General features: G+C 45.7%; 1 protein-coding gene across 1 annotated transcript in view; it reads left to right on the top strand.

Annotated features, from left to right (window-relative positions):
• The first annotated feature begins 371 nt into the window (after nt 1-371).
• Nucleotides 372-22917, top strand: part of LOC144766885 (lectin-like) — an 80507-nt gene continuing 57961 nt past the window's right edge. Inside the window, exons 1-2 of the mRNA XM_078650595.1 lie at nt 372-445; nt 20202-20292. Coding sequence (XP_078506721.1) covers nt 20211-20292 — 82 coding nt within the window. The 5' untranslated portion in view covers nt 372-445; nt 20202-20210. The remainder of the gene's footprint in view (nt 446-20201; nt 20293-22917) is intronic.

Here is a 22917-nt window from a genome sequence, read left to right as displayed (position 1 = left end):
CCAGAAACTGCTGTTGGTCATCTTGAATGGAAGGACCTGGTCAAAGGGTGGAGGTCAGTATAGCTTCCTTCCAGGTCAGGCAGCCAGGTCAGAGCATGTGAGTGTTTTACTTTTGCTTATTCTACTCCTGCTTCAGTCTAGATTTATTTTTTAAACAAAGAAGTGACTAAATTTGCAGTGTGCTCTTGTGCACACGAAATGAGAGAAGCCAGCAATATATTACCAGAGTAAAAACAGCAGTATGTCAGCTCGGTTTTAAATGAGAAGTCATTAATCTTTGGCAAAGCTGCCCAGTCTGTCTCTCTGTCCCTCCCACCAGGAGTAGAAAAACGTATTGGAATCTGCTGTGGGCTTCTATCTGAGCTTGGGCTTGTAGGAGATTGTAGCTGAACGCACCTGGAGGAGGAAAAAGCAGCTGAAATTTCCTCGCCAGACGGAACAGCAAGTAAGTGAGCTCGATTTGAATTCTGATCTTTTTGCTTTGTAACCCAGGCTGACACCGCTCTCCCTCAGACCAATCTGTCCCTCAAGTGCGAGCCTGAGCCAGCGCTAACACTGCAGTACGGACTCTCAGAGACTAAGAAACCTAATGCATTTACCATTGCTTGTTTTCATTGTTGCCCAGGCCGACTCCTCTCTCCCTGATGCCAGTCTGTACCTGAAGTGCCAGCCTGAACCAGCGCTGACAATGCACTACTGACCCTCAGGGACTGAGAAACCAAATGCATTTACCAATGCTTGCTTGTATTGTTGCTGAGGCTGATGCCGCTCTCCCTCATGCCAGTCTGTAACTTAAGTGCCAGTCTGAGCTAACACTGACACTGCAGTACAGACGCTCCGAGAATAAGAAACCTAATGCGTTTACCAATGCTTGCTTGCATTGTAGCTAAGGCCGACACCGCTCTCTCTCATGCCCATCCGTACCTGAAGTGCAAGTCTGAGCAAGAGCTGACACTGCAGTACGGACCCTCAGAGATTAAGAAACCTAACTCATTTACCAATGCTTGCTTGGATTGTTGCCATGGTCGACCCTGCTCTCCCTCATGCATGTCTGTACCTGAAGTGCCGGCCTGAGCCAGTGTTGACACTGCAGTACTGACCATCTGAGTCTAAGAAACCTAATGTGTTTACCAATGCGTGTTTGAATTGTTGCCCAGGATGACCCTGCACTGTCTCATGACTGTCTGTACTTGAAGTGCCAGCCTGAGCCAGCGCAGACACTGCAGTACAGACCCTCCGAGCACAACAAACTTAATGCATTTACCAATGCTTGCTTGCATTGTTGCCTGGGACGATCCCACTCTCCCTCATGCCAGTCTGTAACTAAACTGCCAGCCTGAGCTAACGCTGACACTGCAGTACAGACGCTCCTAGACTAAGAAACCTAATGCATTTACCAATGCTTGTTTGCATTGTTGACCAGGCTGACCCAGCTGTACCGCATGCCAGCCTCTACCTGAAGCGCCAGCCTGAGTCTGTGCTGACACTGCAGTTTCCTGAGGAGTTTCTACTAGATGATGTCAGCATAGGGTGCGTTGCCATAGTTGAGTCTGGTACTAACGAGTGCATCTGTGACCGTCTTTCTGGACTCGGTGGGGATCCACTTGAAGTTCTTTCGGAGCAGGCATAGCATGTCGAAGCAGGATGATGAGACAGCATTGATCTAGCGCTTCATGGTGAGTGAGGAGTCCAAGATGATGCTGAGGTTTCGCGTGTGGTCTGCGGGTCTGGTGGGGATCCAAGATCTGCAGCCCACCATGAGTCGTCCCAAGTGGAGGGGCTGGAGCTCAGGATGAGGAAACACTAATTATAAACTAATCTAATAATCCTGATCCTAAGCCCGGAGGTTCTTGATTTGTTAGTAGCATCTGAACACATATGTGTGTGTCTTTCCTTTCCATCTATGTGAAGTGGGGTTTCATCCTTCGAGCAGCATCCTTTTCCAACCCATCTGTTTTGAGAGGCCCATGCCTGACAAAATACAGTAAACAGGTAGAAAGAGGCATCTAGGTGGCAAATACTTGTGACACCTACTTTTTGAGTGGGTATGTGTTTGGTTTGGGGGTTGCAGGGTTTATCCCAGACAGACAAATTAGGTACTATGCCTTGCAAATATCTGTTATGCTTTGATAATTGTCTTGAAACTTGTGCTGTAAAATGCCCCATTGAAAACCGAGTTTTTCAAAAACTAGTTGTAAATGTTTGCTATAAAATCTATAATTTGAATCCCATATTTTCAAAGAATTTCTTGAGAGGGAAAACTTGCACTTGCCCTTTTCACTTCGGACTTGCTCACTACGCTCGCAGACACATTATGCTTGTGTATATATGTACGCCCCATCACTTTTGAAATTCAACAGCCATCCCTTACATAAAAACACAGGCAGTGGGATGAAGAGAGGTACGAGAGGAGAGCAGGCATTCACATAAGGACACTCACAGGGGGCTGAAGAGAGTGTGAGAGAAGAACAAACATTCAATCAATCCTAGGCTGGATAGGACAGGTCGCATGGGAGGAGGTCTAGGTATCCTATATAGGGATAGTCTCCTATGCCACACTACACCGTTATTTGACCCTAAGGATGATGTTCAAGTCCTACATTTTTTCTTAAAAGGCCTCTCTGAGTTACCTTTCACTGGTGTTCTAATTTACCGCCCCCCTGGGTCTAGAATGGAGTTTGGACAAAATATGCTTAAGATTCTTGAACCGTATTTTGGCTGTGAGCATTATACGGTTCTGGGAGATCTGAATTACCATCTTGAGGATATGGAGTCCACTGACACCTTCTCCCTGATCGATGCTATGTCTGGGACTTGAGGGAAAAAGAGGCCCATAAAATCCTACTGAGGGGCTACAAGGCGGAGGTAATAAGAGTTAAGCAACAATACTTTACTGCTTGTACCATCTCACTTTCCTCCCGGAAAGAGCTTTTTAACCCCTTCCACGCTCATGACGAGCTGGGCTCGTCATGAGGTAGCCTCCTCGCACGCTCATGACGAGCCCAGCTCGTCATGAAACATGGGAATGAGAAAAACTCAGCACAGGAGGGGAAAATGCATAGCATCGATGTGGTTAAGATTGTTGATTCTCTGACCTCCCTTCAGACTCCTGATCCCGTCATCGGGTCTCAGCTGTTATGTAACAACATTGCCTCTTTCTTTCAGGCAAAGATTGCTGATCTTTATTCGGCCCTAGAGCTTCAGAAAGCTGAAATTGCTGATTCCTCTGGTTTCGCTGAATTTGCTCTAACTACGGTGGAGGTTGCTCCTTCGGGACGCTTGGTATCCTTCCCTCCCCTTGTATTTCAGGAACTTGAGGACCTTCTCACTAGGACCAGATCAGGCTCCCCCTTGGATCCCTGTCCTCTCATACTTCTTAAGCAATGTAAGGAGACCCTTTTACCTCCCCTTCTGGAGATCATGAATGGGGCAATGAGGTTTGGCACCTTCCCTCGGCAATGGAAAAGGGCAGTGGTGAAACCATTACTTAAGAAGCCAACACTGGACCCTGGGGTACTTAAAAACTTTCGCCCCATCTCACTGCTTCCTGCCGCTGCGAAGATGCTGGAAACACATCTTAATAAGCATCTCGCGGCCTTTCTGGAGAACTCCGGCCTTTTAGATCACTCGCAGCATGGATTCAGGAGGGAGCATAGCACCGAGTCGGCCCTTACCATAGTGCTGGATAATATCCGCACTCGAGTTGATAGGGGCCAGACCACCCTCCTCATCCTGCTAGATCTCACAGCTGCGTTTGACACCCTTTCTCCCTCGGTGTTAACATCTCGCCTGAGGGAGATTGGGGTGGAGGGGTCCGCTCTTAATTTGCTGACTTCCTTCCTAGATCGGAGGGAACAGAGAGTGATGCTGGGGGAGTTCCTATCTCCATCCCTGTCTGTGCAATGTGGGGTCCCCCAGGGGTCGGCACTAAGTCCAACCCTTTTTAACATCTATGTGACCCCACTTGCCAGACTAATAAGATCTTTCGGGATGGAGGTAGTCTCCTACGCCGACGATACCCAGATCCTGGTCTCCCTCTCCCAGTCTATTAACGAGGCTGCCTCCAATTTTAGATCTTGTTTAGAGGCAGTCGCAGAATGGATGACTTACAATTCATTAAAACTGAATGGGGAGAAGACGGAGATCTTGGTGTTTGGGGGTAAAGAGGACATCTGGTCGGCAAATTGGTGGCCTACCTCACTGGGAGTTTGTCAGGTGCCCGCCGCTCTGGCGAAAAATTTAGGAGTTTTGATCGACCCTACCCTCAATATGCGTCAGCAGGTGAATAGAACAGTTTCCACCTGTTGGGGCATACTTTACATCTTGAGGAAGATTAAACATTACTTATCCCAGCAGGCCAGAAAGCAAGTCGTTGTTGCACTTATAGGCTCCCGACTTGACTATTGTAATGCACTGTATGCAGGACAAGGGGCTGCTGCAGCGCCTTCAAATGGTCCAAAATGCGGCGGCTAAGTTTGTGTTGGATTTACTCAAACGGGCGTCGGCCACCTCTGCGAGGAAGGCGTTACATTGGCTCCCCATTGAGGACAGGATTTCCTTTAAAATCCTGTGCCTGACCTTTGGCGCCTTAGCGAGAAATAGGTCAGTGGGGATTGGGGCTCTTCTGGCCCCCTATTGCCCCTCGAGGAATCTGCGCTCCGCCAACAAATCTCTGCTAGTTGTACCACGCATTCGCAGAGTCAAATGGGGTGGCAGAGCTTTCTCCACTATAGCACCAAAAATGTGGAATGCTCTTCCTGTGGAAATTAAGGCCCTTTCCACTCCTCAGTCCTTTAGAAAAGCCCTAAAGACACGGCTATTTGCCAAAGCTTACCCGTAGTTTTGCTTCTGCCTTCTTGTGATTCATTTTTTGTTAGGCGCCTTGATGCCTTCGGGTTTTAGCTGCGCGTTATAAATTTTCTTTCATTCATTCATTCATTCATTCATTCATTCATTCATTCATTCAATCAATCATTTGTAAAGTGCACTACATGCCCGCGAGGTTCTCAAGGTGCTGAGGGGGGGGTGCTACTGATCGAACAGCCAGGTCTTGAGTATCCTCCTGAAGGTCAGCAGGTCTTGGGTCTGTTGTTGGCTCAGTGGGAGGGTGATTTCCGTGTCTTGGCGGCGAGGTGGGAGAAGGATCTCCCGGTGGTTGTTCTTCGGATGCGCGGGACGGTGGCGAGTGACAGGTCGGCGGAGCGGAGCTGTCAGTTGGGGATGTTGAAGGAGAGCCGTCTGTTGAGGTAGGCTGGGCCGGTCTAGTGGAGTGCCTTGTGTGAGTGGGTGAGGAGTTTGAAGGATATCCTCTTGTTGACAGGGAGCCAGTGGAGGTTTCTCAGGTGGGGGGTGATGTGGCCGTGGCATGGTACGTCTAGGATCAGTTGTGCTGAGGCGTTTCGGATGCGTTGTAGTCGTTTTATGAGCTTGGTTGGGGCTCCCACGTAGAGGGCATTTCCGTAGTCGAGTCTGCTACTGTCGAGGGCCTGGGTGACTGTCTTTCTTGTATCTGTTGGGATCCATCTGTAGTTCTTGCAGAGCATGCAGAGGGTGTTGAAGCAGGAGGAGGAGATGGTGTTGACTTGCTTGGTCATTGAGAGCGTTGAGTCGAGGTTGGGTGCGTGGTCGGTGGGTGTCGGGGCTGCCCCCAGTGCAGTCGGCCACCAGGAGTCATCCCAGGCTAAAGTGTTTGAGCCTCCGTCTTGTCCGAGTTCAGCTTCAGACAGCTGGTCTTCATCCAGTCGGCGACGGCCTTCACTCCTTCATGGAGGTTGGCTTTGGCGGTGATGGGGTCCTAGGTGAGGGAGAGGATCAGCTGAGTGTCGTCGGCGTAGGAGATTATGTTGAGGTCGTGCTGTCGGGCTACGTGTGCGAGCGGGGCCAAGTCAATGTTGAACAGTGTCGGGCTGAGGGATGATCCCTGGGGTACGCCGCAGATGATCTCGGAGGCTTTGGAATGGAATGAGGGGAGGCGGACGCACTGCGTTTTGCCGAAGAGGAAGGAGGTGGTCCAATCCAGAGCCTTGTCTCGGATCCCGGCGGCATGGTGGCGTGCACGTAGTGTGCGGTGGCTGACGGTGTCGAAGGCGACAGAGAGGTCTAGGAGGATGAGTGCTGCGGTCTCGCCGTTGTCCAGCAGGGTCCTGATGTCATCGGTAGCAGCGATGAGGGCAGTCTCGGTGCTGTGGTTGCTGCGGAACCCTGACTGGGAAGGGTCCAGGATTCTGTATTCTTGAAGGTATTGGGTTAGCAGTCTGTTGACGGTTTTCTCAATGACCTTGGCCGGGAAGGGGAGCAGAGAGATTGGCCGGAAGTTCTTGAGGTCTCTTGGGTCTGCCTTAGGTTTTTTGAGTAGGGGAGGTTGATCTCGGCGTATTTCCAGATCTCTCTGAAGGTCGTGGTCTCAAGGGAGAGATTGATGACGTTGCGCAGGTGGGGTGCGATGGAGCTGCTTGAAGACGTGGTGCGGGAATGGGTCTGACGGAGAGTCGGAGTGGATTGTGCGCATGGTCTTGATGGTGTCATCGATGCTCACACTGGCCCAGGCTAGCACGGGATCGTGGTTAAGGGTGTGCAGAGGATCTGTTGTGTTGCTGTCTGTTGGGGCTGTCTGGGTGTTGAAGCTGTCGTGGATGTCTGCTATCTTGCTGTGGAAGAAGGTGGCGAGGGAGTCGCACAGGGTTTGAGATGGCGGGATGTCATTGGTGTTGGAGCTGGGGTTGGAGAGTTCCTTCATGATGTTGAAGAGCTCCTTGTTATTGTGTGCGTTGTTGTCTAGGCAGTCTTTGGAGGAGGTCCTCTTGGCCGCACTGATGAGGTGGTGGTGGTTGCAGATGGCGTCCTTGTGTGCTGCGTGCTGTACGGAGTTTGTTCACTGTGCAATTTCTTCTCTAGCTTCCGGCAGGCTTGCTTGGAGGCTAGGAGTTCTGGGGTGAACTAGCTGGCCCTCTTGCTGGTGTCTCTGTGGGGGTGTTTCTTTAGTGGGGCAAGGGTATTGGCGCAGTCCTTAATCCAGCTTCTGAGGCTGTGGGCAGCGTCATCGGTGTTGGAGGTTCGGTGGGTGGGCTGAGAGCGAGGTTTGCGTGTAGTTGGTCTTCGGTGATTTTGCTCCAGCAGCGGCGGGGGATCTGTTGGGTGCGGTGATGTGTGGTGGGTTTCTGGAAGGCAAAGTGGATGCAGTGGTGGTCAGTCCAGAGGAGTTTGGTGGGTGGCTGAAGGACACATGCAGGCTTGAGAAGTAGACGGGGTCGAGCTTGTGGCTGGCGTAGTGGGTGGGCATTGTGATGAGTTGCTTCAGTCTGAGGTTGGTGAGGTTGTCGATCAGGGTTGTGGAGTTGTTGTCGTTGTTCTTCTCAAGGTGAAAGTTCAGGTCCCTGAGGAGGATGTAGTCGGTGGAGGTCAGTGCGTGCGTGCTGATCAAGTCGGTGATGGAGTAGCTGAACTCGGGGCGGGGCTCGGGAGGGCGGTAGGCGAGGGTGCCTCTGAGAGTGGAGTTAGGGTCTGTGTGGATCTGGAAATGCTTGTGTTCCGCGGTGCTGAGCGCATCGTTGGTGCTAGTCGAGACCCTGATGCTGTTCTTGTGGACGGTGGCGATTCCTCCTCCGACTCTGTTGGTGTGGTCTCTGCAGGTGATCTTGTATCCGTCTGGGATGGCTATGGCGATATCGGGTGCGGAGGAGTCGTTAAACCAGGTCTCCATCAGGAAGGCAGCGTCCAGGGATGTTGTGTCGAGCAGATCCCAGAGCTTGACGGCATTAACATAAGTACTCAAAGAAGAGGCTGAAGAGAGATGTGAGAGAAGACTAGACATTAACATAAGGACTCACTTAAGGGGCTGAACAGAGATGTGAGAGAGTAACAGACATTAACATAAGGACACTCACAGGGGGCTGAGGAGAGGAGTGAGAGAGGAACAAACATTAATATAAGGACACTCACAGGGGGCTGAAGAGGGATGTGAGAGGAGAACGGACACAAACAGAAGTACACTCCATGTGAATTTACTTCCGGTTCAACGCAGGGCACGGTGAGGAGCAGAGTGGAGTAGCGAGCAATGAGGTTGGAGCCATGAGCCGCGAGTTCTCCGTGTATCCAGGGAAATCTGCAACTGCAACCACAGCCGAAAATTACAGCTCCGGCAGATGGCGACGCGAAGGTGTAGTGTGATGCGACAAGGCAGCATCACTAGAGTGGAGGTGAGGCAGGGAAGCACCGCAGTGGAGACAACGGGGTGGGGCCAAGCGGGTGAGTCCCTTTAGAGATAGAGAGTCCAAACTCCCCCGGCGAAGCGTCTCAGCCTAGTCTGTGTGCGGCTTGTGGGACGGTGGGTTCCCGCAAGGTCCCCTGCTAGGCACCACAGCTCCTCACCTCTCCCTGATCTCTCTCCCTCCCCCCTTGCTATTGCTACTGCTCTACCTTCCCAGCCTTGCCCCGGGCGGTAGAGAACAGCGGACAATAGCCACCCCACAATTGGGGTTGCAGAACTTACAGAGTCTACAGTCTGGTTACAGTGTGGGAGACCACAGAGATCACAGCGGGGGGTAGGCCAAGGCCGCTTACCACGGAGCACAGCGCGGCCCCCCAGACTTTGCCTCCTCACTCTACCACCGTTGTTGTTGGCCGCAGCACCACCAACCCAACACAGCTGGGCCTGTACCTTGACAAGAGGACATGCCATGGGGGGAGGGGCACATCAACATCCGAGCTTTCAGTGCTGGAGGGTACGGCACGGGAGGGAGTCGCAACTTACTAGTCCCTGCAACTCCAACAGTACACCCCTAGCTCAGCCTAAAGCATCTATGGGGACCACTACCTGCAGGCTGGATTACATCTTCCCAAAAAGAAACGTCAACTAAAAGATTGCAACAAACTCAAGCTTGCTCTCATACTATCTCTCGAACGTCAGACTGCCTGACTGCCTTTCTTGGCCCAAACAACTGGAGCAGCCTAAAACCAATGATCTCGCCACTTGGAAAAATACACAATTAAGAGCACAAACAATGGCATAAATAAAGGGTTCAACCTCGAACGGCAATTACAATAAAATACAGAATAAATAAATACAGGAATGCAAATCAAACGCAATCCGAAGAAAAGGGGCATCAAATAATTATGTGCTCAACCCTTACTCAATCCTTGCATCCATAAGAATGACAGGACTGTCAAATCTAAGAAGGATAGCCGGGGCAAGTGTCAGGTGTCCTACGGTAAGTTACGGGAACTCACGAAACAAAGAGGAGAAGTTGAGATCAGGCAGAGTCAGGCAGACTCTGAGTCAGCTCCAGAAGCCTTAACAGCAATGAAACAGGTAGTAGTGTTCCCTCAGAGGGAAATATCCGCACATTCACTAAACGTGCTTAACCATAGCATCAATACGTGTGAAAAATAATAAACTCATTCCTTATTAGGCAAAAAGGGTGCTAGATCAGCCTCAAACAACTACTGCCCAGAGGTGTTATATAGCACAAACATTTGGGCACACATTTTGAAACCACAGCTCCAGAAGCCTAGCAACATGAAGCAAGGTGCAAAAAAATAAAATACAAAACAACCAGCAATAGTTGCAGACTGGGCCAAAACCCAAAAGAGTCCTTCAATTTCACCATTTTAACAGTGTTTAGGAACTCAGAAAATAGTGGAACTAAGAATACAAGCACCAGCTTCTTCTTCTTCAAATAACTCGGGTCCATAATATATTCGATGCCAAGAGAGGTCCAAGCCCTTCAACGCTCACTTGCCCCTCAGAGGATGGCCTACAATGCTACCACAAAAGAGAAGCAAAACGACCCCACAAACAATACAAAGGACCCAAATAGCCCACACATCCAGGGGATCCATCAAAACTTGGACCTGGAGAACCCAAAGGAAGAAACAAGGAAGATGTGTGAGGCCAAAGAAAAACCACGCACACTTAAGGAGTTCTACATAGAGGAACTAATAAAGGTCCCAACAAACAACACTGACGTCACTTGCGACAACAAGATCGCAGTTGAGCACCTATCTCAGCTCGGAAAAGAAGGGAGCAACGAAAGAGAAAACATAAATTCAAAAGCTCAGTCAACAAACCTACGCATAGGCCACAAAATACCATCCTTCGCTACCCAAGCTTATAACACAATACAATACGATACAAGGACCTACAACCATAGCCCAGGTTCATCAGACACACCTAGAGGAATTAGAGGGCTCAGAAAATTCATGGTTGAGAACAATAAGGCTCACACTTAACAAGGAGACACTATAAGACATAGATTTAAAGATATAAATAAAGCAGGTGCCCGAGTTGAAGCTCAAATTCAGTAACGTTTTAATCAGCCTAAAACATTAGTGTGCATGGTCGAGGCTGGGCAAGTGTGCTTTTGTGAACACCATCCGTGAAAAATATGCCCATTGTGGTCACACTGCATCCCCCCAAGCCAATATTCGTCTAAATGAAACTATACCAGTTGGGACTGGGAGTCCCAGAAGGGGGATATTAGTGGCGTAAAGGGCCCGCTACTTCATATAAAGTAAGGCCCTTCTCCAGTATACTAATGCTACTTGTAGTAGCCGCGGCACAGTTCAGGGAATCATGCTATTAGGTAGTAAGAGTGTATGTAGTTCCCCAAGTTCCCACGCCTGTTGGGTAATTGCAATCTCGTGTAAATACTAAATTGCAACCCGAGATCCAATATGCCATCCATTGTAGCTGGCTTGCATAGCAGTACACTTTCAAGTCTGGCTACCCATTCCCCCTTGCTTCGTGACCAGCTGTAACTTCGCTAGCCCAATTTCCCTTCGGCCCGTCCCCATATCAATTCCACCAATAGGGTATCTAGGGGTTTGAACACTTGTCCTGGGACAATAATGGGTAGGTTAGTAAAATAATATAATAATCCACGGAACATCATCATCTTGGTGATAACCCCTCTACCCGCCACCAATATTAGCAGGGAGGTCCAAAATTTTATTTGGGGCTCAAGTGCAGCTATAGCACGATTCAGATTACCATCTAACACAGCCTCCATTTCTCTGAATATCTGAATTCCCAAGTACCTAAATGTAACTGGTGCCGTCTGAAACAGGCAACCATCAAATGGCAGTGAGTCTGTGCATGTTGTATCCCTGAAGAAATATACGTAGGATTTGTTCTCATATAGCGAGAGGCCAGAAAGCCTCTGGAATGTGGCAAAAAGGTAGGTATGGGTTCATAATCCTCATCCAAATCAGTGATATATAATATTAAATCATCTGAGTACTCTGAGATAATATGTGTTGTAGTGTCCACTTTTATCCCTCTATGTCCTGCCGTATTCCTTAGTCTGTGCAGTAGAGGCTCAAAGGCCAAGACAAATAACAATGGCGACAGTGGGCATCCTTGTCTAGTACCCCTTGCTATCCCATATTGATGCGAGATGTGAGCACCTCTACGTGCACATATCGTGGGGTGGGTATACAGCAGCCTCACCCAATTTGCATATACCACCGGGACGCCAAACAGCAACAAGGCATATAACATATACTGCCAGTGTATTGTGTCAAATGCTTGATGGAGATCAAGCGATATATATCCCTGCACATTAACCGCTCTAGGCGTGTGTGTCATTACCTGGAAGCAGTCTCTGGATATTAAGGGCCGTACTCCTTCCTGGCACAAAACTGCATTGGTCAGTATGTATTAATTGAGGAAAGAACTGGACCAGCCTATTCACCAATAGTTTACTCAGGATTTTATAATTTGTATTTAGGAGCGAGAAGAGTCTATAACTCCGGAATTCCCAAGATGCGCATATTATTACGTTGGGATCTCCCTTCCGCATCGTCCACTCTATCCCGCAATCCTTTGAGCTGACGCTGCAGATGCTCTGTTTGTGTTGTGTGTATTGTTTGTTGAGGTATCAGATCATCGAGAGCCACTTTGAGTGTTTTTAACCTTTTCCGCTAATTTCATGTGGTCCGCTTTCAACAGGCTGAGACTGACTGACAGTGTACGTACCTATTTGTGTACTGGACCTCTTTGAGGATCAAATCCAATTTATCCATAGTGCCTTCATGTTTCGTGGGTGGCACTGCAGCCCCCTCCTGGCTTGGCGTGCATTCACTGTGTTGTACTATGTTCGGTTCGTCCGAGTCCGGGTTGCTTATTTCTGGTTCGCTCCATTCTTGCGAGACGTTATGCCCTATCCTCTTCGTCTTTCAGTGGGCGTGTGCAATGAAGGGGCCCCCTTCACAGTGCTTTGACGATGCGCTAGAACTCCACCAATTCACTCTGTCCGTGCAACTACACCTGTGTCCTACAAGCCAGGTCGCCACTCGTCTACTCTCTGGTGCTGTAAATTATGCCACTGCTATCAATTTTATCGGGCTGTACTGTTCCCATGAGGCACACGGTCTGACTGATTTGCATATGGCCATGACTGAACTGGGGTGGTGGAGTGGGCTAAAGAATGGTGATGGATTTAAACCTGATCTGTGACTGGGGGTGAATGTTTTGCCAATGTGCAACATTCCATCCATCGCCTTGTGTGTTTTACTATTTTAGTACTCCATCATTGTTGCTCCACTCCGCCCTGTCACTTCAGTTTGGAAGATGCCCACCCTTTCACAGCAGCCTCTTCCGATTTATGGTCCAGCTGCCCACACTAGACACACTTGATCAGCCACCAATTGAGCGTGTTCAGCAGTCCGCGGTGTATCTCCTCCACGGGCCACTGCTGCTCATCCGCTGGTAACTTGCTCAGGCTCGTGATGCAGTCTCCCCTTTGTGCAACTCCGCTCCTCACCACTAACCAAGGGCAAACAAGCGTGCTCTCTACATTAGCACTCGTCTGCAGTCCTGCCCGGGTCCGTTTCCCTCCAGCGCTGCCGCCTTCCACCGTGGGTCCCGCCCGAGACTCTCGCTCCGGGATCTCCGTCTATAGCTCGCCCAAGCTCTCAATGCGACCCTTCAAGGGCCACAATCCGCTCGTAGCCCGCGGTGCCGCGCTCAGTCCGACACCACCAGGCTCCCGGCCCAGTCCATGCCCTCTGCCTCAGTGTCTTTTCACAGTAACTAGCACAGCGGCCAGGCCCGGATTGGCCATTGCGGTCACCGGGCAATCCCCCGGTGCGCCGCAAGGGTGGGGGCCATTTTTGCAGCATAACAAAAGCGGCCCTGTAACAAAATAGGCCGAAAACCGGCCGGACAAAGAGCCCGGTCGCACCCCCAGGGGGCCGGCTGAGCACTTTGCCAGTGCCGGTTTTTTTTCTCAGTCCGGCCCTGACAGTGGCTCCCTTCTGCATGCTTTTTTGTTCCCCTCAGGGTTTCTGTGGTACAGAGCGCGGTTCAATTAGAGCGGATGGTCCCGTATCTGCAGGAATATTTGCTCAGTGTCAGGGCTTTGTACGGAGCTTCACTAGCCTGTGTCTGCCATACTTGGTGGTTCCCCCCTCCCCCGTGTAGAGAGATTTGAGGGGGAAAAGACATTAACATAAGGACACAGACATGGGTCAGAAAACAGATGTAAGAGAACAACAGCGATTAACCTAAGGACACACACAGACGGCTGAAGAGAGATATGAGAGGAGAAATATGTTAATATTAGGGCACACACGAGGGCTCAAAAGATATGTTAGAGGAGAAGAGACATTAACATAAGAACACACATGGGGGAATAAGGGAGAGGTGTGAGAAGAGAAGAGACATTAACAAAAGGACACGCACAGAGGGCTGATGATAGATATGAGAGGAGAAGAGACATTAACATAAGGACACTCACAGGGGGCTGAGAAGAGGTGTGAGTAAATGAGACATTAACACAAGGACACTCACATGGGCTTTACGGTGTCGAGAGATGTTAGGGGGAAAATACATTAACATAAGGACACTCACAGGGCTGAAGAGAGATGTAGGAGGAGAACAGAAATTATTATAAGGACACTCACAGGAGGCTGAAGAGATATGTGAGGGGGGAAACATACATTTTGCATATTTGAAATAGCTTGTTTTATTTTTCCTTTCTTTTATTTTAAAGGTGATCACATAACCAAAAACAATTACAAGAGCTAGATAAAACAATAAACTAAAAATCTTAAAAAGCATACAATATACAAATATGCTTTATTCGATCACATACAGAATTGAAGCTGTTTTAACAATTGTGAAACTATACAGGGGAAGGGAGGAAGGGGCAGGAGGGGAATATATAACAGGACAACCAAGTTAAAAGCAGTTAAAGAAATATCAGAAAAAGGACATAATAAAATAATGTAATATGAAAATTAAGAACAAGGAGTATCACAATTCAAAACTGATGGCAGAGAGATAGAAAATCAAGTAAGTTTAACATTTTCAGATGAAGTACAACTGGGAGATTTATGAGCAACCTCATCCAGAAAAGAGGTTAAGGGTAACCGATATAAAACTCTATTAGCAGAAGGAAAATACATAGAGGAGAAGGCAGTATCTAATCTATGATAATGACAAACATTATTCAACCAGGCTACATAGGAGATATTTGAAGCACATTTCTAATTAATAGCAATCTGTTAAAAGGCAGGAGCTAGCATAGATCTAGCAAGCATACACTACTGCATGGTGATTGGATATCTTCAGAGAGACTACCCGAAAAGAGAGTCAAGGGGGACAGTGGAAAATTTAAATGGAATAATATAGTAATAATTGCTACCAAATCTTTTCCAAGATGGAAGTTATAGGGGGACAATGGAACAATATATGCTTAAGGTCTCACGATTGGTGATCACAGGACCAACATTTGGGAGAGGAATTCATGGGGAATCTTCCTAGGAGAGACGGGGTAAACTAAAGTCTATGATAGAGGAAAAACAAAGATTGGGAAGTGGAGGCAGTTCTTGAGATTTTAAAGAGTTTGTCCCAAATTTTATTCCAAAACGGGGGAGTCAAGGTACATCCCAAATCCAATTCCCACTGCAATTCTAACTTAGATCTGGATCTGACATATGATAAAGAGTGGAGAAGTTGATAAATAAGTGATGCATTAGGAGTAAGGGAGAGTGTCAGGAAAAGAATGAAGAAACTCAAGAAGAATATTTAAAAGAAGAAGAAATTTAGGTAAAAAGGAGAGTGGACATTTGAATAAGAGTTGAAATAGTGAAAAGGGTAGAGGATCATTATTAGCGAATAGATCCTTGAACCAAATGATACCTGTTTGTCTTTAAGTTTTCCCCAAAATTGGTTTGTTGTTCCAGAAAGGAAATAACAAAAGGAATTGTGATTTGCAGGATGTGACTGGTAAATTGGTTATAGAATATTCCAAGTATGTTTAAAATGGGAATAGGAGATTTTGTAGGTCTTAGCTGAGAAGGCTATAACTTCCTGAGGGAGAAATAGAGGAAGACAAGAGCTTTCAATGTCCAACCATAAGGGGGTAAACAAGGATTGCGTCATCTAGAGGCCTGTCAGAGACAGATAGTCTTAAGGTATAACCAAAAGTCGGAAACATTTACTCCACCTTCTTGTTTAGCCTTCCTAAGAGAAGCTATGGAGATTCTGGCATTTTTGTTATTCCAAAGGAAACTAGAAAGTTTAGAATCCAATTTCTTGAAGAACGAAGAAGGCTATTAACTGGGATCATTGAAAGTGTATATAAAATGATGGTTGACACCATCATTTTGATACAGTCCAAGCAACCCCACTAGGAGAGGAATAGGGGATTCCAGGAAGAGAAGAGCTTGTCAACTTTATCTAGAAATACATTGACATTAGCTAAAACCGAACCTTTAATTGAAGCAGAAAACCAGATGCCAAGATATTGAATTTTTGAAGTATTCTAATGAAACCCTGTGGCATCGAAAGAATGACTAATGGTACGTTTATTAAATGGCATAACTTTGGTTTTGTCAGAATACTTGTATACTGAAACCAAGCAAAATGTAGCAATTTCCTAAAGAAGGAACGGACTGCTCAGGCACGGAAATGAAAAGAAGAATGTTGTCAGCATTAACGGAAAGTTTTAGATGATCAGTTCCGTACTGAAATCCACAAATGTCAGCATTATTTTTTAAACGGGGTAGGAAAGGTTCCAAAGCTAGTATGAATAATAAAGGGGATAGAGGGCATCCTTGACGGACCCCACAGGAACACAAAAAATAGCTATACATTTTCCCATTATCTAAAACAGTAGCCATGGGAGATTGGTAGAGTAAGGAAACATATGAGATAAAGTGATGTCCTAACCCATGCCATGCTAGGGTCAAGGCTGATTTGCATATGGCCATGTCTGAACTGGGGTGGTGTGGAGTGCAAAAAAACGATGGATTTAGGCCCAGATCTCTTACTGGGGTGAATGTATGACATTGTTCTGCATTCTGTCCATCAACTGTTGTTTTTGCATGCTAGGGATTTGAGCATGAAGGCCCAATCGATTCGATCAAATGCTTTCTCAACATCAATAGAGATAGCTGCTAGTGGGTACAAAAGGGAAGAAGCCTTTTTAAAACATTAAAGAACAATCTAGAATTATCCAAGGTAATTCTTCCCTTAAAAGAACCCTGACTGTTCATTCCCAATAATTAAAGGTAGGAGGGGACGTAAAGCAAGTGATTTGGGAACATTTTTATAATTGACATTGACTAATGAAATAGGCCTGTAAATTTTACAAAGAGTCGGATCTTTCCCACCTCAATGAATGAGACAGATAGTAGCCTCTTGGAAGGAACCCTCAGTAGAACCGGATGCAGAGAAAAAATGATAAAGATGTAACAGCTTAGGGAGAAGAAGATTAGAAAAATGAAGAAAGAATTCAACCCTGAATCCATCTGTATCAGGGGATTTATTTTCCTTAAGAGACTGAAGAGCCTGAAGGATCTCAGATATAGAAATGTCAGCCTCCAAGGACGAACTCTGCCAGAATTTTGGAGTCCTTAAAAACAGGATGACCTTTATAATTTTTTACAGAATCTAAAATATGGGACTGTTTATATATTTACAAATATTTAGCTAGGAGCTTACCCATTTTATTGAGGCCACCGTAATAGTGGGTGCTAGTTTGAAGTAGAATTTAAGAGGCATTATCTGTGGAAATGTTGTTAAACTTTAATTTTGCATGAACAAGTTCTTTTAAATTAGCTGGAGAAAAATAATAATAATATTGATGTTCCAATCATTTGATATCAAGTAAAGGGATTGATGTTGTTTAAGAAAAGATATCTTTCTCCAAAAAACAAAGTCAATGATTTGACCTCGAGCTGAAGCTTTGAAGGTGTCCCAAAGTAGTTGTACAGAAATAGTAGGATCTAAGTGAAGCTCAAAAAATTCATCAGAAAAAGTCAAAAAGGAAGATGTGAAGTCAGGATCGATCAAGAGAGAATATTTGAATCTCCATCTATTGGATATTCAATGCGCCGGGAGAAGATCGAGGTCAATAATGACAGGGGCATTGTCAGATATTACAATTGGTTACAGTTGGTTCGAGAGAAGAATAGATAAGATTTTAGGAAAGTAATTTAGAAACAAAGATATGATATAATCTAGAAAGAGAACCAGGTGGAGGGGAAAAGAAAGAAAATTCTTTATTAGAGAGATTGCAGATTCTCCATGAGTGCACCATTAGGCGTTGGGATATAAAGGAAAGAATCGTTTATGCATTTTGTGAGGAAAAAATTTAACTGAGGATTGACGATTGATAAAGGGGTCCATTACTTGATTACAATCCTCACCCAAAATAAACAAATTTCAGCATATTGAGTATATTTTTGGGACATATTGGGCCAGATGGAATTTTCATCTTTGGTAGGACCATAAATATTACAAATAGTTATGTGAACCTCGTTAACAATTAATTTTACAAAAAGCCATCTGCCTTCAGGATCGATGTCTTGAGAAACAATTACCAATTTTTGTTTCTTGGGCTAAAGAGGAATAACACAGCTTTTCTGTTTTGAAAAGGGAGAAACAAAAACAGAACCCACCCAACCTCGTTTAAACTTCGAGGCCTCTGGTTTAGAAAGGTGAGTTTCTTGAACAAGAACGAGGCCAGGGGACTATTTAGCTAAATGAGATAACATTTATAGGATGAATTACTCCTTTAACATTCCAAGAAACAACTCTGAATAAAGCAACAAGTGCAAATATATAAACAGTATCAGTCTTGTGGGGCAAAAAGTATATCAAACATGAAAATATCAAAAGCGGTCCCAGGAAGAAAAGGAAGAAAAATAAAGGTAGAGGGAAGAAGAGTGAGGGAGAAAATAGAGACAATCAAAGAAAGAGAGACAGCACATGTAACTATGACGACTGTAAACACATACCTGATGAAGTTGAACAATTGGGCGAGAGCCGACGATAGCACCAGGCAAGACGGCACATCAAGGGAGATTAGTTGACAGAGAAATGTAACATACCAAGGTAAATGACTAGGATAAAGAACATCGAGGAACCTGAAAAGGAAAAGGTTAGTCAGCCATCCCAAAGAACACTATGGTCATAAAGAAACATAAAGAGTGAGCCTGTTAATATATAAGAGAACTACATCCAAAAACTAGGATACTATGAAGAAGGAGGACCCTCCAACACAATAGTCATTCATTTTGATGAAAAGGCTGAATTCTCTATAGACATAGAAGAATGTATATAAAGAAATTGTCGTAGTTCTACTGGAGCAGTGAAGGAGGAGGTTTCATTCTGCAATGCTACTTTAAAGAGGCAAGGGAGAAACAAACCAACGTGGGCTCCCAAAGGTCGTGGTTGTGGACAAAGATCTAGGAACATCTTTTGTCTGGCAGCGGTAGTTCTTGAGACATCCTGTGAAATAAACATTTTACAATTTTGCCATAAAGTTGCTTTTTAGCCTGCACTCCATTGAGAACTTATAATCGATCAGTAAACTCCAGGAAAAATATGATGACACCTCTGGGTTTTGATGACAAGGGGGATGAGATAGGGCGAGGACCTAGAAGATGAGCTTGAGTGTGTTGAGGGAGGCAAGTTCATCAGCTTAGGCAAAAAAGAATTGATATAGGATAAAGGGTCCAATCCCTCCAATCCCTTTTGAAGACCATAAAGGCAGAAGATATTCCTTTTATTTCTATTTTCCAAGTCTTCAGAATCAGCCCTCAATACTGACGCTTCCAGACCAGTTTTGTCCAGATTCTGGATGCTCCTATTGGTTTCCTCAGCAGAAGGATGGAGTGCTCGAATTTCTTCAAGAACCAGGTCAAGAGAAATGGGAAAAGAGGATTTCTCAGGAGAGGGGGGTTCTGCTTAACTCTCTAATGAGTAGATGAGGATGCTATTGAAGCAATTTTAGTTGATGAAGAGGGTGAGGATGACAAGTTGTTTGTAGGTGGAGTACACCTCAAGGGACCATTGGCGGATTTTAAAAACGAGGATACTTTCTGTGAGGAGGAGGTAGCGTGAAGAGGAGACACCTTAAGTTTCTTCAATCTGCCCATAAAGCATTTGAGAAGATGCTTTCCAAAAATAGATAGGAAAAAACAGGTCACGAACAGAACTCTGCCTCCTTTATCAGAAACAAGGGTAGAACATCACAGAAGAATTCATATGAAATAAAGAAAGTTGGCAAAGTTACCTCAGATGATGAGCCTCATGCAAGCTAAGTAGAGCATAGCAGGAAAGTCACAGCAATGCACAACATCATAAGACATCAACAAGGCTAGCGGAAAGAGACAATATATCCCCACCGTCAATACAGCAAGAAGGCTGGAGAATTAGAAAAATCACCTCAGCCTTCGCTCTAATGCAGCTAAATTGGCCACTGCAATGAAGAAAAAGAGAAAGGACCTAAAAAAGGTCACAAGAGTCACCAAACTGCCATTACAGCAGTCATGCAGGCTCACCCTGCCTTCCGATGATCAAGGCATCGGTTTTCACGCCAGACCGAAGGTTAGAATAGCTCTGGTCACCTGAAGATGAGAGAAACTCCACAGCTAGGCAGCCATCTTGTTGAATTAACTTGTTTTCTAACCAGTTCAGAACACTAAAAGTAAATAGCAAAGTGAACACAGTTTAAAAAAAAAAAATATTAATGCATATAGTGACTGCTGAGTCTGTAGATTTCATAGGTTTTCTTCAATTTTCCGTTCACACATTTTGTTTCTATTTTTTGAAGATGTCGACTTGGCAGGTTGTGTGCTTGAAGGAAATGTCGAAATGATCTGTACGAAGGGGATATTGAGTGACACGTGATATTGATTTGCAGAGTGTGCTATTACTGATATAGTGTGCCCTCCATGTATTCTTACAGGCCCAAAGGATGGAAGAGTCCAGGAGGTTGGGCGGTGCCAGTACCAGGATTCTGCTGCTCTCTATCACCCTCTTCTTTCCTGTAGGATGGGGTAAGTAAAAGACAGTACCCTGACCACACCTCTCACCTTCTAAGCGGCTTGTGAAAGGCCATTGTGCACCGACCGCACTCCACAGTAATTCACGCATGTTTTGGTGAATATAAAATAGAGTTATGAGGTTTTGCATATTTTTATTTCTGGTGTTGGTTTAGTGCCGTATTTATAGTTTTTCAGTTTGCTCATTTTTACACCACTTATACCAACATTGGTGCACATCCCAGCCCAGCGCTGTAATGCATTTGCATTTTTATTCACAAAAACTGTTCTCCTGTGTTTTTTACTTTTAGATGAAATACTTTGTCTAGCGTATTTGCTATTTTTTTTATCTTAAATTAGCCAAGACCTTTTGCTTTTTCCCCAAAATTCATTAAAAAAACACTTACATACATTGAGTGGCCCTCAGTCAGTTTTCTTTGTCCACTAGTCTAATTTACTGGCATTTAGTAAAGGTAAGTAAATCCATATTTGTAAAGCACAAACTACTCACCCTTACAGGTCTCAAGGCACTGGGGGCCGTCGTGGAAATTAGGTGAGCTATTGCGCAGAGTCACATGGTGCTGAGCTGAACTGCTGACAGAGCTGGGGATCGAACTGTGAACCCTGTGCTCAGAAGTCAGCTGCCCTGACCACTGCACCACACCTCTTTACTTACATCTTACTTCCGTCCACAGCAGCACAGAACAAGGTCACTGGTTCAGCCCACTTCATCCATTGGCTAGTGACAGTGTGAGTGATGCCATTCCATCTCCTTCACTCCGTTTCCGCCTTAGAACTGACAAACTCCAGCCAGACAGGTAAGAGTCCCTTACTAATGGACTGAACTGACTCCTAGCCCCTCGAGTTGGTGTTGGCACTGCTCCAGGGTGGTAATGGCTGATCAGACGGTAAGGCTGCGTGCTGCAGCACATGGACTGAGGGAACATTATTGTTTTCCCTAAGTTGACATGAGCACGATGCAGAATATCCACTGCTGTGCTCACGTTACTACACATGCTCTATTTCAGAAGCATCTTCTGCAACTTTGACACAAGAACATACAGTTATTTTGCATGCATCGCGAGTTCCTGAAATTTAGTCTGAACATTGTGTGCAAGGTCGAACAACAAATACCCTTGTTATTCTGTTCTAGTCAGACCCTAGCACCTAGACAAAACATGTAAATGCAGCTGTTGTTTGGGAATATGTACTTTGGTCTTATTGGAATACACAGATAAGTAGATAACACTCGGAGAGGGTCCTTTCCTGGGAGAAGAGCATGACAGCACCTGTGATGTAGATTTATCATCCACAGACTGAAGTACTGGGTCTGCCGGGAACACCCTGAGATCTTCTAAAATATAATCAGCTTGCTTCTATACAAGGGGAGGGCGGTTATGCTATCTTGTCGTGTATAATGACAGCACCTTTTATGATCTACGGACTAATTGCTATGCTGACCATATTTGTTATACACATTTTTCTGCTTGTTGTGGCACGTATACTGCCTAATAGGGCACATTAGTTAAAATAAACATTGTAAACTTATTTGTGTCTCTATCAATGTTGTTATGGACGAGTATAAGAGTGAGAGTAAAAAGGGAGTGTTGTGCAACCTCGATTTCTGAGAGAGTCGAGATTGTTGTGTTCTGGGGTGCCTAATCACTTGGGTCTTCGAGGGTGAGTAGGAAGGTAAGTGAGGCACTATAGCTAGTCGGTCCTGGGCTTATGTGCATTAAGGAGGTGAAATGACTCAGTCCTTACCTACTATAATCGTACGCACGGTTCTGTGTTTGCTCAGAATCCCAACAACTAAAGGGATTTGGGGAGTCTTGTGGAGCCGTGCACCACACGGGCTGTACATAAAGCAAGTGTGTTTGGTCGGCATGAGATGACCAGCCAAATACATAGGTGTAATTAGGGGGGTGCATAAGCACTCCTCCTCCCACCTCACATGCCCTGCCCCTCCATGTACAAGGTAGCTCATAGCAGGCTAACGAAAAATAAAGCAATGCTAGAGCAGCCATTCTTGTTCACTGATAGGAAAAACCCAAGAAGGAGCACATTATTTAGATTGTTTTCAATCTGTCACAAATATATGATCACGTTCTCATTCTTACTCCACGTTCAGGATCCCGGCTGTGGCCCTGCCATGAATGTACCTGCCCATCCTATGCCTGACTCTCAAATGGAAACAACAACAACAAGGAAATTGATCTGGCAATACTTACAGAAACGTGGCTATCGGAATCATCATCTCCAACTATGGATCTCTTAGTACCACCTGAATATAACATTGTGAGACTAGATAGACCAAGAAATTCAGGAGGAGGAATAGCCTGCATTCACCGGGCAGAGATAGCGGTCAACCAAATACAATCTGACCCTCTAGAATCTTGCGAATACTTAGGACTCAACATAAAATCAGCAACAAATCAAAGATGCAATATACATGCGTTTTACCACCCACCAGGAGAGAACGCGAAGTTCATAGAACAGCTAATGGAGATCATTACGACCAACTCTAACAGGAATGCTAATAACATATTCTTAGGAGATTTCAACTTACACTGGGATGACTGCAACGACAAACTAGTCAACACGCTCAAGGATTTCCTTGATGAACTAAACCTCAATCAA

This window comes from Lissotriton helveticus, chromosome 1_1 (genome assembly GCF_964261635.1).
Source record: "Lissotriton helveticus chromosome 1_1, aLisHel1.1, whole genome shotgun sequence".
NCBI lineage: Eukaryota > Metazoa > Chordata > Amphibia > Caudata > Salamandridae > Lissotriton > Lissotriton helveticus.
The sequence above is the reverse complement of the archived record's forward strand: the minus strand, read 5'-3'. Positions and strand labels throughout refer to the sequence as shown.